This window comes from Dryas octopetala, chromosome 5, assembly GCF_963921425.1.
Source record: "Dryas octopetala chromosome 5, drDryOcto1.1, whole genome shotgun sequence".
Lineage (NCBI taxonomy): Eukaryota > Viridiplantae > Streptophyta > Magnoliopsida > Rosales > Rosaceae > Dryas > Dryas octopetala.
In genome coordinates this window covers 5,348,921-5,364,920 of record NC_141370.1, presented here as the reverse complement: position 1 = coordinate 5,364,920, position 16,000 = coordinate 5,348,921, and the positions used below count along the sequence as shown (strand labels likewise).

The 16,000-nt window shown below is 37.3% G+C and overlaps 1 protein-coding gene and 1 long non-coding RNA gene across 2 annotated transcripts; both read left to right on the top strand.

Annotated features, from left to right (window-relative positions):
• Nucleotides 1-7,598: 7,598 nt before the first annotated feature.
• LOC147283726 (protein AGENET DOMAIN (AGD)-CONTAINING P1-like) lies at nt 7,599-7,940 on the top strand. The gene has a single exon (XM_086245574.1). It carries the CDS (start codon nt 7,599-7,601, stop codon nt 7,938-7,940), a length of 342 nt encoding a protein of 113 aa, XP_086101700.1.
• A 6,063-nt stretch (nt 7,941-14,003) lies between these two features.
• On the top strand, nt 14,004-14,734 carry LOC147283725 (uncharacterized). Its single transcript, XR_015122487.1, has 3 exons — nt 14,004-14,073; nt 14,155-14,250; nt 14,674-14,734. It is a non-coding gene; the product is annotated as an uncharacterized LOC147283725 (long non-coding RNA).
• Nucleotides 14,735-16,000: the final 1,266 nt, after the last annotated feature.

Genomic DNA, 16,000 nt, shown 5'->3' with positions numbered 1-16,000 from the left:
GATGACATGAATCTAATTGGTACTCTTGAAGAGATCAAGGAAACAACTAAACATCTGAAGTTGAAATTCGAGATGAAAGATCTTGGGAGAACGAATTTCTGTCTCAGCCTGGAGCTCGAGCATCGTGCAGATGAAATTCTAGTCCATCAATCGAATTACATCCAGAAGATGTTAAGGCGCTTTAATGAGGATAAAGCGAAGCCTTTTAGCACGTCCATGATCGTCCGTAGTCTAGATCTTAAGAAAGATCTGTTTCATCCCGCAGATGATAACGAAGAGATATTGGCACCAGAAGTCCCATATCTAAGTGTAATAGGCGCATTATTGTACTTGTCTCAATGTACTAGACTGGACATCTCATTCGTTGTGAACTTGTTAGCTAAATATAGCTTTGCGCCAACACGCCGCCACTGGAATGGCATAAAAGACATTTTCCGCTACCTTAGAGGTACGGCGGATATGGGCTTATTCTATCCCTAGCTATGCATCAAGGAATGGATCGAACCCCCTCGATCCTCAGAATGATGCTCGCCTTTTGGATATGCTGATGCAGGGTATCTATCAGACCCGCATAAGGCGCGTTCTCAAACTGGTTATGTCTTTACCATTGGGAATATAGCAATATCTTGGAGGTCTACGAAACAAACCCTTGTTGCTACCTCTTCGAATCATGCTGAGATTATAGCCCTTCACGAAGCAGTTCGTGAATGTATATGACTGAGAGCAGTTTCCAAACATGTTCGAAGTACATGTGGGCTGAATTCCACCACTGATGAACCAACGATTATCTATGAGGATAATGCCGCTTGCATCGAGCAGATGAAGACGGGTTTCATCAAAGGAGACAACACCAAGCATATTGCACCGAAGTTCTTCTTCAGTCAACAGCAACAGGAGCATCAGATGATTGAAGTCAAGCAGATCCGATCTCAAGACAACCATGCAGACCTCTTCACCAAGTCACTGCCAAAGTCCACGTTATTGATGCATGTTTGAGGTATTGGTTTGCGTAGATTGGCTAATTTACCTAGTATGTAGTCTTCAGGGGGAGTCGACATCAGAGGGAGTATCCCGAAGCATACTCGTTTGACCATTGTGTACTCTTTTGTCCTTCGTCCAGGGTTATTTTGTCCCACTGGGTTTTGTTACCTGGCAAGGTTTTAATGAGACACATCTTGGCATGGTCACCCTACTCATACTACATCCTGAAGATGTGTTGATATGATATATATGCATTTGCTCATCTTTTCCCTTCGACCACGGGTTTTTCCCATTGGGTTTACCGGGCAAGGTTTTGGTGTAGCAACTCTAATGCACCCCGCTCCCATAGATATACTATCTGCTTATGATCCAGAAGATATGACTTCACCTACTTTCGAGGTTCTGATGCGACTACTCCACACTCACGCGCGTTGCACTCTTTTTCCTTCGACCAGGGTTGTTTTTGTTCCCACATGGTTTTTATTACTTGGCAAGGTTTTAACGAGGCAACTTAGAAGCGCATAGCAGAGACAACACTAATGACATGAAATATCCAAGGGGGAGTGTTGTAAATATATTGTTATATGTGGCTATTCCTGTAATTAGTTGTAGGGGCATACTAGTAAATATTTTAAACCTAGTAAACCCTACCTCTATATAAGGATATTTATAAGATGAATAAGATGACGACAGATCATATTCTCTCTGCCTCATCTTTTCTACAAACCCTAATTTCTACATACTTTTACAACAAAAATAAAAAACCTTAGGCGAGGAATTTGGTTCGTCTCCCAAAGGTACTTTAAGCGATGAACCATTATTTTGTCGCCTAAAGTACCTTTAGGAGATGAACCAAATTCGTCACCCAAAGTACCTTTGGGCGACAAAATTATTTCGTCTCCTAAGTCATTTTTTCTTGTAGTGAACATAGTTAATTAATGTGTTTTCTTAGCAAATAAAACAACTAAATTAAAGAGTTGTAGAAACTAATTAAACATGCAGTTGGGTGTCTATCATACTTTTTAGAATAAAGACTTCTTGACTATATATTGTAGGCTCTTAAATGGCATGATGTGTAATCTTAGTTGCTGGGTTTTTAGGAGTGATTTATTTTCTTATAACCTTATTAGCATAAATAATATCAGGGTGCAGTACGTATGTAGGATGCATGTAATGGGAGCTCGTGGATATTATATTATTAAAACAACTAAAAATATCAATCTAGATTAAAAAAAAAAAATTAAACATAAAAAAGATGGAGATTTTTCTTGTAGTGGAGGATCAACCTGGACCCCTCTCCGCAAAATTTTTTTCTTTGAGAGCAGACTCTTCCCAATTAGGTTTATGAGAGTTTGCAAATATTTCCAACTAATTAAAAAATAAATAATAATAAGAAATCAAACCCGTATGCCGCACGTTTCCTCATTCCAAGCTTGAAGAGGAAAACCTAATCGATCCCACATTCCGACCTCTATATATACAGAAACAGTCTTTGGCTATTGGGCACAGTGACTCATTATAACACTCTCATATTCTGCTTTCTTGGCATATATACAATCTTCGATGGCTTCTCCCACAAAGAAGGGTTTATATTGGAGTTAAATAAGGCATTTGCCTGATGAATTAGTTTCTGTTTTAGTTTGTTAATTAAAGTGTTGTTGCATTGGTGGCATTGCCTCATAGGGTGGTGCTTGAGTGGTTGTAAGAGCTCATAGGCTCGTGAGTGGCAACGGCTATATTGGTTGTTACTTTGTCGTTTTGTGTAACAGAAATTGAAATGGAATATATCTTGCTGGTGTGTGTGTGTGCATCTTGCACATGAGGCATTTTGTGCATCATCTTCTTCCTTTCTTATTCCTCTGAAATTCTCTCTGTAGCCTCTGTACCCTCTTGCATAAATTCCTGGTCATATTCCAGGTACAATATCCAGCAAATTTATCATGGTATCAGAGCTAGGTTGGTTCTGTGACTGGGCGTTGTATTGTGTGTGAGTTAGAGTAAAACAGAGGCACTAACCATCTAGATCTAGGCATGGCTGGGTCTGGGAGTGGTGAGCTACGAGCTCCCATTTTTGATGGTACTGAGTACGAATTTTGGAAGGTGCGTATGGTGACTATCTTCAAGTCACATGGCATCTGGAAGTTAGTTAAAAAGGGGATTACAATCCCAGAAGCAAAGAAGAAGAAGGAGAAGGCTAAGAAGGAAGGAGAATCCAGCATCGATGAGGAGGATGAACTGGAAGCTTACATGGAGGAGCAGAATATGAAAGATGCAAAAGCATTGGGCATCATTCAAGGGGCTGTATCCAAAGAGATTTTCTCTCGAATTATCAACCAAGACACTGCCAAGGGAGCTTGGGATCTTCTACAAGAAGAGTATCATGGTGATGAACAATCAAGGTCAGTTAAATTGCAAAGTCTGAGGAAGGAATTTGAATATATGAGGATGAGGAAGAGTGAAGCCTTGTCTGAGTACTATACTCGTTTCTTTGATTTAACTAACCAAATGGAAAAATATGGTGAATGTCTGTCTCAACAAAGAATGGTACAAAAGGTCTTGATCAGTGTAACTAAGATCTATGACCCTATGTGTGTGGTGCTTGAAAGAACAAGTGATTTAAACACTGTGTCTGTAAATGAAGTCTTTGCTTCTCTCAAAAGCTATGAATTGAGGCTAAGCAGGCATGAAGAAGATGATGAGAAGGTAGAAAGAGCTTTTGCTAGTATGAGTATTGGCTCTAAAGGACAGAACAACCAAGCAAAGTCTCACAAGTATGATGGGGGAAAACAAAATTTCAAGAGTTGGAAAGGAAAATTCAAGAAATGGGATAACAAATCTCAGACTAATTTGAGACAAGGAGGTGAAGCTGGGAAGACAAAGTGCAAAGTGTGTGATAAAGCTCACTATGGAGAGTGCTGGTTCAAGGGAAAAGTAAAATGTTACAACTGTGATAGGTTTTGGCATGTAATGAAAGACTGCCATCAACCACACAAGAAGGGACAGGTTGCTAATTATGCAAACCAAGTCCATGAGTCTACCACCATGTTCTATGCTTGTCACAAAGCTTCTGTGGAGGAAGAACAAGGAACTTGGTATTTAGATAGTGGCTGCAGCAATCATATGACAAGCCATGAGTCACTTCTAATTAACATTGACAGAAGTATGAAATGCAAAATAAAAATGGGGACTGGAGATATTGTGGAATCAACTGGGAAGGGAGTCTTGCCTGTGCAAACCAAAGGAGGAACAAGGTACATCACAGAAGTTATGATTGTGCCAGGACTAGATGAAAATCTTTTCAGTGTTGGACAAATGGTGGAGCATGGTTATTGGTTGGTATTTGGTGAGTATATGGTGACCATTTATGAAGATAAAAGTATGAAAGCTCCTGTGGCAGCAGTTCAAATGAAAGGGAAAAGGTGTTTCCCACTTATACTCGAAGACATGAGTCCAATGATGGCAAAGAAGGCCACAGTGACTGGTTCAAACTGGAAATGGCATAAAAGGTTTGGCCACTTGAATTTTGAGAGTATGCTGCAACTGCAGGACAAAGAAATGGTGATTGGCTTGCCAAAGCTCACAAAAGGAGAGCATGTTTGTGAAGGATGTGCTTTGAGCAAAAGTCACAGGGAAGCATTTGACAAAGGGAAGACTATTAGAGCTATTGAACTACTGGAATTGGTTCACACAGATGTCTGTGGACCAATGTCAGAAACCTTGGGAGGAAACAAGTATTTCCTCACATTTATTGATGACAAGTCAAGAATGTGCTGGGTATATTTTTTGAGACAAAAATCAGATGTGTTCTCTGTATTCAGAAAGTTTAAAGCAATGGTAGAACTTCAGTGTGGTTACAAAATGAAGAAATTAAGAAGTGACAGAGAGGGAGAGTATACCTTAATGGAGTTTGAGAAGTTTTGTGAAGATTTGGGAATAGAAAAGCAACTCACTGTTGCTTATTCTCCTTAGCAGAATGGAGTGGCTGAAAGGAAGAATAGGACAATTATGGAGATGGCAAGAACAATGCTACAAGAGAAGATGCTACCTAATCATTTTTGGGGGGAAGCAGTTAACACTGTTGTGTACCTTCTGAATAGATGCCCCACTCGAGCATTGAATTGTCAAACTCCATTTGAAGCCTTCAGTGGAAGGAAGCCAGGAGTGAAGCATTTGAGAATTTTTGGTTCAATGTGTTATACACATGTTCCTACTCAATTGAGACACAAGCTGAATGATACAGGCCAGAAAGGAGTTTTTGTTGGATATGGAACTAGAGAGAAAGGTTATTGAGTGTTTGATCTCAAAAGCAATAAGGTGATAGTCTCTAGAAGTGTGATTTTTGAAGAAACAGCAATGTGGAACTGGGAATCAAAGTCCACTGAATATATATCAGTTCCTTGGAGTGATGAAGAGAATTTTCATGGTACTGAAACTGAAACTGAGCATGAAGTCTCATGTCAAACTCCACAGAGTCCCTTCAATCCAATTGCATCACCTAATGCTAATCCAAGTTCCAGTATTTCTTCCTCACCACCTGCTGCAGAAACTGAAATTGAACTAGCAAACACATATGACTCTACTCCAAAGAAGTGGAGAAGTCTTGATGAAGTATTTGCTTACTGCAAAATGAGCATTGTGGAACCAGAAACTTATTTGGAAGCAGCAAAAGACAAGGCATGGCAGAAAGCTATGGAGAATGAAATTGAGATGATAGAGAAAAATCAAACTTGGCAGCTGGTTGATAGGCCAGGGAACAAACCAATTGTTGGTGTAAAATGGATATTCAAAACTAAACTCAACCTTGATGGATCAATACAGAAGCACAAGGCTAGGTTAGTAGCCAAAGGTTATACACAAAAACCAGGGATTGATTTCAATGAGACATTTGCCCATGTGGCAAGGCTTGACACAATCAGAACCTTGATTGCCTTATCAGCTCAAAAGGGTTGGAAGCTCTATCAGTTAGATGTCAAATCTGCTTTTCTAAATGGAGAGCTAGAAGAGGAAATTTATGTAGATCAACCTGATGGCTTCACTGTTAAAGGCCAGGAAGACAAAGTATATAGGCTGCACAAGGCTCTCTATGGTCTAAAGCAAGCACCAAGGGCTTGGTACAGTAACATAGACACATATTTGATGCAGTGTGGATTCGAGAAGAGCCCAAGTGAAGCTACTCTCTATGTTAAGAACAAAGAGAATCAGGGAACACTCATTGTCTCACTCTATGTGGATGACATAGTCTACACTGGCAGTAGCATGAACATGCTTGAAGACTTCAAGGCAGAAATGATGAATAGATATGAGCTGACTGATTTGGGACTGCTACATCATTTTCTAGGAATTGGTGTAATTCAATTAGAAGGGAGCATTTTCATTCACCAAAAGAAGTATGCTCAAAGTCTGTTAGAAAAGTTTGGTTTAAGAGACTGCAAGGCTGTCTCTACACCTCTAGCAACGACTGATAAACTCAAGAAAAATGATGGAAGTACACCAGCAAATGAAGAACAATACAGAAGAATGGTGGGAAGTCTACTCTATTTGACAGCTACAAGACCAGACATCATGTTTGCTGCAAGTCTCTTAGCTCGATTCATGCACTGTCCCTCAATGAAGCACATTGGTACTGCTAAGAGGGTGCTGAGATACATACAGGGAACTTTGGATTTTGGCATCCAGTACAAGAAAGACACTGCTGCAATCCTAATAGGGTATTGTCACAGTGATTGGGGAGAAGATGAGGATGACATGAAGTCTACCTCAGGATATGCATTTTCATTTGGAAGTGGAGCTTTCTCTTGGGCATCTGTGAAGCAACATAGTGTTGCACTATCAACAGCAGAGGTTGAGTATGTCAGTGTTGCAGAAGCAACAACACAAGCTATGTGGTTGAGATTTGTGTTACATGATTTTAGTGAAGAACAAATGGAAGCAACTCCACTTATGTGTGATAATACATCTGCTATAGCTATAACTAAGAATCCTGTTTTTCATCAGAGGTCCAAACACATTAAGAGGAAGTATCATTTCATTAGAGATGCCATTAATGAAGGATAGATTGAGCTACTATATTGCAAGAGTGAGGAACAATTGGCTGACATTTTTACCAAGGCTCTTGCCAGAGAAAGATTTTGTGAGCTGATGAATCATCTTGGAGTGTTATCAGTCAAATCCTTAGAAGGGAGTATTGGAGTTAAATAAGGCATTTGCCTGATCAATTAGTTTCTGTTTTAGTTTGTTAATTAAAGTGTTGTTGCATTGGTGGCATTGCCTCATAGGGTGGTGTTTGAGTGATTGTAAGAGCTCATAGGCTCGTGAGTGGCAACGGCTATATTGGTTGTTACTTTGTTGTTTTGTGTAACAGAAATTGAAATGGAATATATCTTGCTGGTGTGTGTGTGCATCTTGCAGATGAGGCATTTTGTGCATCATCTTCTTCCTTTCTTATTCCTCTGAAATTCTCTCTGTAGCCTCTGTACCCTCTTGCATAAATTCTTGGTCATATTCCAGGTACAATATCCAGCAAATTTATCAGTTTCTGCATAGGCGATCAGGTTGAAGTTTGCAGCAAAGAAGATTGATTTCTTGGCTCATACTATGAAGCAGTCATAGTCGCAGACATGGGGAACAACCTCTACGTGGTGCAGTACGAGTGCCTGTTGGAGGACGACGATGAGTCTCAACACCTTAAAGAACACGTGATGGCAGACGATATCCGCCCTCGACCGCCTCTATTTGCGGCTACGCTTAATTTCCTTGACAGGGTTGATGCGTTTCACAATTGTGGTTGGTGGGTTGGCACCATTACTGAGAAGAGAGGGTCTAAATACTTGGTGTTCTTTGAAACTACTGGTAAAGAGATTGCTTTTCCTGATTATTTTTTAAGGATGCATGTAGAGTGGATTAATGGAACGTGGGTGTCATCCAAAAAAGAACCTTGGTTGAGGGCTTCTTTCATTTGATTCCCTTGTATTTTTTTTTTGAGAAGCAATTCCCTTGGAATTCTACTAATTCATCCGAATACAAACGTTAATTACTATCGTGTTTATTTAATTAGTTTTCAAATATTTCTTTTTGTTTTTTATTTCTTTTTTATGTCAGGTCTATGCAGGTGATTGATAAGACTTATTGCAAACCAAATAATTAAAAAAAAACAACTATATATTATCGTTGTTCACAATCATATATAGTCAATATATATGTACTATTACCTGGATATTCTTTTTGAGTTGAACCCAATATAAACTAAGTCACGTACTCTTGATTTTTACCCTAAACCCCATCTTATGTATATATATATTAAGAGAACTCCCCTTATTTGATAAAACATTAATAAAGCCGTAATTGTCTATTTTGATTAAAATTGTCATGAACAACAAATTTTACGTAAAAGGGATAAATTGGTAAAATAAATAACATTTCAAAAAAATAAATATCAAAATTAAGAACTTGTTCTTAATCTAACTAGCTTCTGTCTAACAAAAAAACAATTTTTGTCTAAGATAAAAGTAGATATCAAAATTAATAACAAAAAAATGTAAGAAACCACATCAAATAATAACTTGTACGTTCTTGTTCTTATTCCTACTTCACTTTGGAGAAAAAAAAAAAAGAATTCAGAATTTTAAACCCCCTAGCTAGCCATCTCAAAACTCTTCCAAAACTCATTGTCATCTGCAAAACTCTCCCAAAACTCCCTAGTCATCGCAAAAACTCTATCAAAACCCCATAGCTATATAGCCATCCCAAAACTCTCCCAAACCCCCTGCCATTTCCAAAATTCTCCCAAAACTCCTTGTCATCAACATGACTCTAATTGTTTTTTTTCTTCAATTTTTTTTACTGCAATTGTTTTTATTGTAATAGTTTTTCATATAAATTATTTTAAAGTCCAATTTACAGCCCTTAATATATGATAAATAAACCCACTTAAAAGTTGCATTGAAAAATATGTCACTTTTTAACAAATAAACTCACATTATAAGAGGTTCGAAAAATTGGGTTGATTGCCTCTATTGAACACTGGAAATCATTAACGCGGGTTTTTTGTGCTGAGGACTTGCCACCCTGCCAAGCCCTCAGCGTGTGTTTTTTTTTTTCTTCCAAAAATTGAGCAAATTGTTTCTGTCGAATAGTGGCAATTAGTAACAGTTGATTTCACTCCATAAGCTTGACTTTTAACACAACATTTTAACAAATAGAGAAAGATAACTTTGACGAGTTGTTCTCAAGGGTTAACTAGCTAGTCAACACACCTCTCTAGAGAGTTTACGTAATCATTTTTCTAAATAATTGATTTTACAAACTTTTAATGAGCCATAGAAAAAAATAAAGATAAGTAATTAAACTACCAACTAAGTTAACTAAATAAATGTAGTTAGTTACCCACTCAATCATGGAAGGGTCTTCCTTTTTACTTGTGGCAATGTGTGGCAAATATATATTGGTGTATTTGAATCAATGTACAAGTCATGTTAGTGTCCAGAAAACCACACAGATTTGCCATACAAAATGGATGCACTTTTTGGAAAACATCTTATATATATAGTAATATTAAAATATACGTAGGACATCCTCTAGCCCCCTACGTATCTTATACCAGAGTGTTACCTTTCTCTGATCGCATTTTCTTGTCCTGAACCACTTGTCACTTGCTAGGAAACTAGAGTTTCAAATCCGACAGCATCTAGCATTAGGTAACGGGTAACAGAAACACTTGACCTTGTTTGTTAAGGTCAGATAGATTCAAGGAGTTGACACTAGTTCAACTGCTAAACTTCCCTAAATCTTTGATCTTGCGCATGCATGACTTATCTTAAACAAGATCAAGTCATTCAAAATCTGTCCAGAAACCAAGTAATAGCGACCTTAGTTGGTTTCCACCTTGATTCATTTTAATTTAATGTAGAAAAGCTAGGTTGATCAGATATAAATCTACAACGTAATCAAGTCAGTGCATGGGGAAATTGAAGGAACTATGGCTCAATACCCAATGCTTGTATTCTTATATATGGACTAATCTTAGTTATCACATTGTTTGGTTAACCCTTATATGACCTTAATATTTAATTAGGTTGATTTCAATTAACAACAGTTAAGTAGCATTTCTATTATAACCACAACTTAAATAAACAACACTTTAATAAGCTGAGTTAAGGATTTACCTGTTGAAGACCTTCCACAGGAAAAACCTCGGTACTACTAAGTTTGCTAAATTACAAGATTAGAGGAGTCTAATTAATAAGAGATTAATCTAATAAAATTTTGGCAAAACCTCAACAAAGATCAAGATATTACCTATGGAGTTCGAAAATGACCTCTTTAAAACTTCAAAATTACCTAGCCTTGATACCTCTAGAATCTAAGAGCGCTCGGCGCCAAGATCGTGTAGGCGAAAGTTGATCGCCATTTTCCTACCAGCTGCCAGCATTCGAAGTTGTTGGAACACTTTGTTAATGGTTGAATCACTCTGGGCATGGGTTGGTGATGTATTCTGGATTTCTGCTTTTGGAGGTTTACTTGGTGTGCGTGGGTTATATGTTATATGTTATTTGAACAAATAACACTCATGATCGAGTTAGTTTATATATAATATATATATGAGGTATCCCTAGAAACACTACAACAAAATTGTTAATAGATATCACCAATTTTATATCAGATTTGAAGTTGACTGATATTGTAAAAATTATAATATCAGATAATTTTTTAGCTGATTTCTAAACTCTATTAGAAATCACATGGTTTTTATCAACTGATATATAATATTTTTTTTTCTAAGAATTTATAAAGACGTCAGTTTAAACTGTTAACTGATATGTTAAGTTTACATTTTTAAATTTTTTTTCCCATCCACCCAAACACCTGATATAAAATTTTTTTTACTTTTTCTTATATATTTTAATCATATCACTGTAACATGTGAACTGATATCTTAAGATCAATTGACCTAATTTTTGTATTTCCGCATCTAGGGTTAATTTAAACAACCCAAATCTTTTTTTATATTCTCTCTCCTCTCACCCGCATATCTCTCTTTCTCTCTATTCTCTCGCCTCTCTCTCTCTCTCTCTTGCGCCGATCGTCTTCCTCAGAAAATTCGTCGTCGTCGTCGTCCAAAGGCCAACGACGACGGGAGTACCACCAAAAGGCTCGATCGTCTTCTTCTACTCTCCCTCCTCGTGTCTCTCTTCGTCCCAAACAACCGCTGATCATGGCGAATCGAAGCCACAGGGCCGATGGCCACTCTTGCGGCAATCCATCGATCCCGGCGAAGTTGAGATGCCAGGCCTTGTGGGTTTTGAAGCTGTCGTCGTTCTGAACATGTTGGTGGCCTCCGATTGTTCATCGGACCACTGTACAAGGTGAATCGACACCAAGAAGCCAGCGGCGGCTTCGACGAGATTTCAACGGTTCCGGCGGCCAATTCCATTGAGTCAGGTATCGATTTCAATCTTCTCTTCATCCTCTAGAGGGTGTGGGAAAAAATAATGCCAAACACTAGAGCAAGTGGGAAATATAATATCTCACTCAACTAAAAGTTGGTATGAACTCATCAAATATAATTAATGTCTTACAAAGCACTCGACTACATTTACAAGAAGACAGAACCGCTAGCAGGCTTTTATTAACTCACTTGTAACCCTCACATCTTACAGACTAACCAATTTAAGGGAATTGGCCTTCTCTTGCAGAGTATCAAGCAGGCTGTCAAAATTCTTCTTGAAAGAGTCCACTCCTTTGAGAGAGAGATATATATATATATTTGCTTATTTATTTATATATGAGAGTTGTTTGTTTCTTGCCTATGTATCTTGATTTATAAATTAACTTTTCGTAGGCCATACTGATTAAAGATGCTATGGTTTTGTCAAAGATACATCAGACGTATAAAGTTGGCTATTTAAAGGTTTGGTTGCTTTTATATTTAAATTTTTTGTTTATCCCATTTATTTGGTGGTAATTCTCACTCTGCATTATTTTAGAATGTTGTTTTGTGTTGATTGTTTTCTTAGAACAAATTAAATAACTCAATTCTAAGTATACTCGCAAGTGCACAAATCGCATCAATAGCAAAGCATGTAAATACGAGATCGATCCCACGAGGAATGGTTAAATACACATCAAATCAATTTGATCTATCCACTAACACACACACGATATGGGGGGTTGTAAGTTGTGAAACGCACGCACACCACCAAACACACGCACACACCTGATTGTCTTGCAATGCTAAGATATCTGAATCCATCACATATTAAAAGATAACAACTATTATGGTGACATGCAATTCAATGTAAACACATATAATTAAGTTTGCTAGCCGAAAGGCCTTGATTATCGGACACTCTCTAACTATGTTTTCCTTATTCATAAATTAAGAGCTTGATTATCGCTACTTAACCTAGTTAACTCACATGTTCCTAGGAAGCTTGATTATCGTCTACCTAAGCTGTTAACCATGCAAGAGTCATTAAGAACTTATGAAAACAGCAAACACATAGAGCATGATAGAATCTTGATTATCGATCTAGATGACATCTATGAAACCTATTTATCAAAGATAAGTTCTTAGGTTATCTTCTTGTTACCTACTGAATTGATTAGTTTGATTATCACCTCTCAATTTCATAACAATTACTAGATGCAAACATACCTAAGGTGGCCAGCCAAAGAATGAAAACAACTAGAATCAATTTAACAAGACAATAGGAATTAATCACATGCAAACTTCACATAAAATCACATGGCTTTATTTCATTAACCATAAATCAACATTGAATCAAATAATATGGATATCATCATAATCTTAACATGCAAGAACAATCAAACTAACTCATAAATAAATTGAGAAACAAAAGAAACATAACATATATAAATTCCCAATCCATTGTTGAACAAATAACAAAACTAATTAAACAATTGAAATAACAGAAAATTAAGAAAAAGCATAGAGAGGGCTGCGGCACAAGAAGGAGAAAGAGAGAGACCACACAAGCTATTCCTCACGGCTAGGGTTAGCTAGGGCTTGCGGCAAAGTGGCTCTCTTCTTCTCTCTCTCAATGTCGACTACTCTCTCTCTAGAAATCTGAAAAGTATTGCAAAGCTAAAATTAAATTGTGTTCTGAATTATGAGAGAATGGGGTCCTTATATAGGAGTGAGGAGGTGAAGCTTTCCTTGTCCCATAAGGCTTCTAATTTTCGGCCAAAAGTGGGCCTTGGGCTGATTTGGGCTCTTTTTGGGCGTAACTCCCTTTTCAGCTCGCGGAACTGCTGCGCTACCTCCACTAAAATGGCTATATCTTGAGCTACACAACTCGGAATCGAAATCCGTAAAATTCCCTGTGAAGCTAACACCCGTAGCTTTCCAACCATATATGGCATGACACCTGAGTCGATCTGTAGAGATACAGAATCACTGTCGAAATTCATGTTCAATTTCCCAGGGTTTTGACTTCTTCTTCAATTAGGATTCCTTATGATCTTTGACTGAATCTTGTGAGATTTTCCTTGAGCATGAAGGATTCATTCGTTGGGCCTTGGATCAGCTGAGTGGGTGCGGCATAGGCTTGGGCTCTTGGACCTTTGAATGGCACCACTTGGGCTTCCTCCATTTGGGCTAGCAATAGGCGCATGGCCTTGGTCCTTTGGGCTAGGGTTATGCGCATGGCCCTTAGTGCATGGGCTGCATGTGTGGTCCATGTCATGTGATGATGTGGCACGGTTGACCATTGACTTTGACCAAAAGTCAACCTTGACCAAAAAGATTCCCCAAAAGATTCTGTCTAAGATTCTTCAAAGATTCCTTCTAGATTCCAGATCCTTCTAGAAGATTCCCTCAAGATTTTTTTTCTCATTTTTTCCATTTTTAGCTCAAAATAGCCTAATTTAGCTTCTTTCTCCATCGTTGCTTCATTTAACCTACAAAACACTAAAACAAACTAACAAGACCTAAAATATCGAGTTCTTGCACTCTAGGTTAGAGAATTAATATCATAAAATGATACAAATTGGACACTCAACATTTTGGCTAGAGTATTGGACAAGGCCACAGTTGCAAATCTCAATTCCATTATTCATGTAAACAATGCTATCGTAAGAAGTTACAGCTCAATCTTTAGACATATTGCGCTCTATGTTATGTTAATTATGCCTAATTTTCCTATTATGTTGTAGGTTGTTTCTTTGCTAAAGGACGACGGTACCTTTATTCAGGAATTGTTTGGTAGGTTAAGGTCACCATCCACCTCTGCATAATCTAAAAAGAATTTGGTAATTGTTGATTTCCATAACTGCTCTTTAATTGTCTTTCTGAGCCATGATATTGGTGCAATGGAGAGTACATGAATATGTAATTGATCTTTTAGATTGTGTAACCCCTCTTCTGTTTCTCTTGCTTTTCTTTTTCTTCCCACAAATTAATCAGAAATGAAATAAAAGGATTAATATATGTTAATAACAATTGGTAAAAGAACTGTCTTGTTCAATTGTTTACATTGTTACTTTTTTAATTCCATTTCCTGTACTTTTTTCAGGATAAAAGTAGTAATAAGGATTTTGATATTTGATAGACAATATGATAGTTATCTTGGTAGTGTTAGTAGCATTACAATTTTTGGTTGCAGTTCTTTGATTAATTTCCTTGATCTACCTTAACATTGGTCATGCTTATCCTTATTTCCCTCTACAATGTAGGTGTATTTCTTGCATGAGTTTTGTAGTTTAAGCAAGAAAATGCAGATGGCTCAGCAGCTCCAGCTATTTAGGTATGCAATTCTTGAAGTTATATTTCTTATGTACCACTATGTTTTGTAGCTCTGTTTTTTTTTTAAAGAACTTTTGGGCTGGCTGCTTATTTTTCTGATGGGTACTTGTCTTATATAATGTCTTTGTTTCTAAGAGGGATCACACTAAATTTCTGTAGGGATCTCATGAATGAAGGAGTCTTTGACATTGTAACTGATACTTTGCAGAGTCAAGACAAAAAACTTGTATTAACTAGGTAATCAACACCTTTAAGTATCTGTCTTCTGTACTGAGTCTATTTGTACAATCAGCAATGGTGATGGGTAATCAAGACCTTTTAGCATCTAGTTAGATATTATGCTTTAGGAAAAAGTCCAAGTATTTTGAGGTTTAGCCATTTATCTGGTCTCAAATTGCATGTTGTCACCCCCACTCACTTTTTTTTTTTTTAATGGGTATGGCCATTTATATTTATATGTGCTTCTTTCTTCTTTTTATAGTTAGTTTTTGTATTTCCTTCTCCCCTAGTTTCTTTTATGATTGAAATCCCTTCAGCTGCATATTATGTTCTCTCATGTTCTCTCAATTTGTACTGCTTTTTGTCACATGGACTAAAAACCAGTCATGATGTGGTGTTGGTGTTGCCCAATTAACTAATCAATTAATTACTATAAGTATATTCGTTATCTCTAGTTGCTTGTGTCTTTTCATGTGATTAATGAAAATTAAAGGCATGTTGCAAAGCCTACGGGTTTGAAAAAGTGTAAGTGGCATAGGCATGTTGTTATTGTTATTTGTGGGATATGAGTGACTGGTTTTTCCAAGTTGCTTTTGGAATTTGTTTCGATCATCATCTTGAAGTTTTCAAATACATGTACATACAATTGTGTAAATGATTTTAGGACTACATGTTAGATTATACATAGCCCCTGCAGGGTCAGATAAGAGAATTGAATGCTCATATTGCAACACCTTTTCATATCAATATATAATGCATGATGTTATAACCAATTGAAACCTGACAGCAACTTAATTCTCTTTTTGCATGTCTATGTTTTTAACCTATCCTTGTGTTTCTTGTGATATTGTCATCAACTGAAATTGTGGGAATAATATTAGACTACTAAAGATAAGTTTTATCATTTAAAATCATGTGGTTTGAGGCTGTAGAATCCTTCACTCAAACTTTAGATTTGGAGGATGAGCAATGCTCCCAAATCTTAAGCTTGAGTGAATGATGAAACTGTATCAAACTACAACTCTAAAACACTTGATA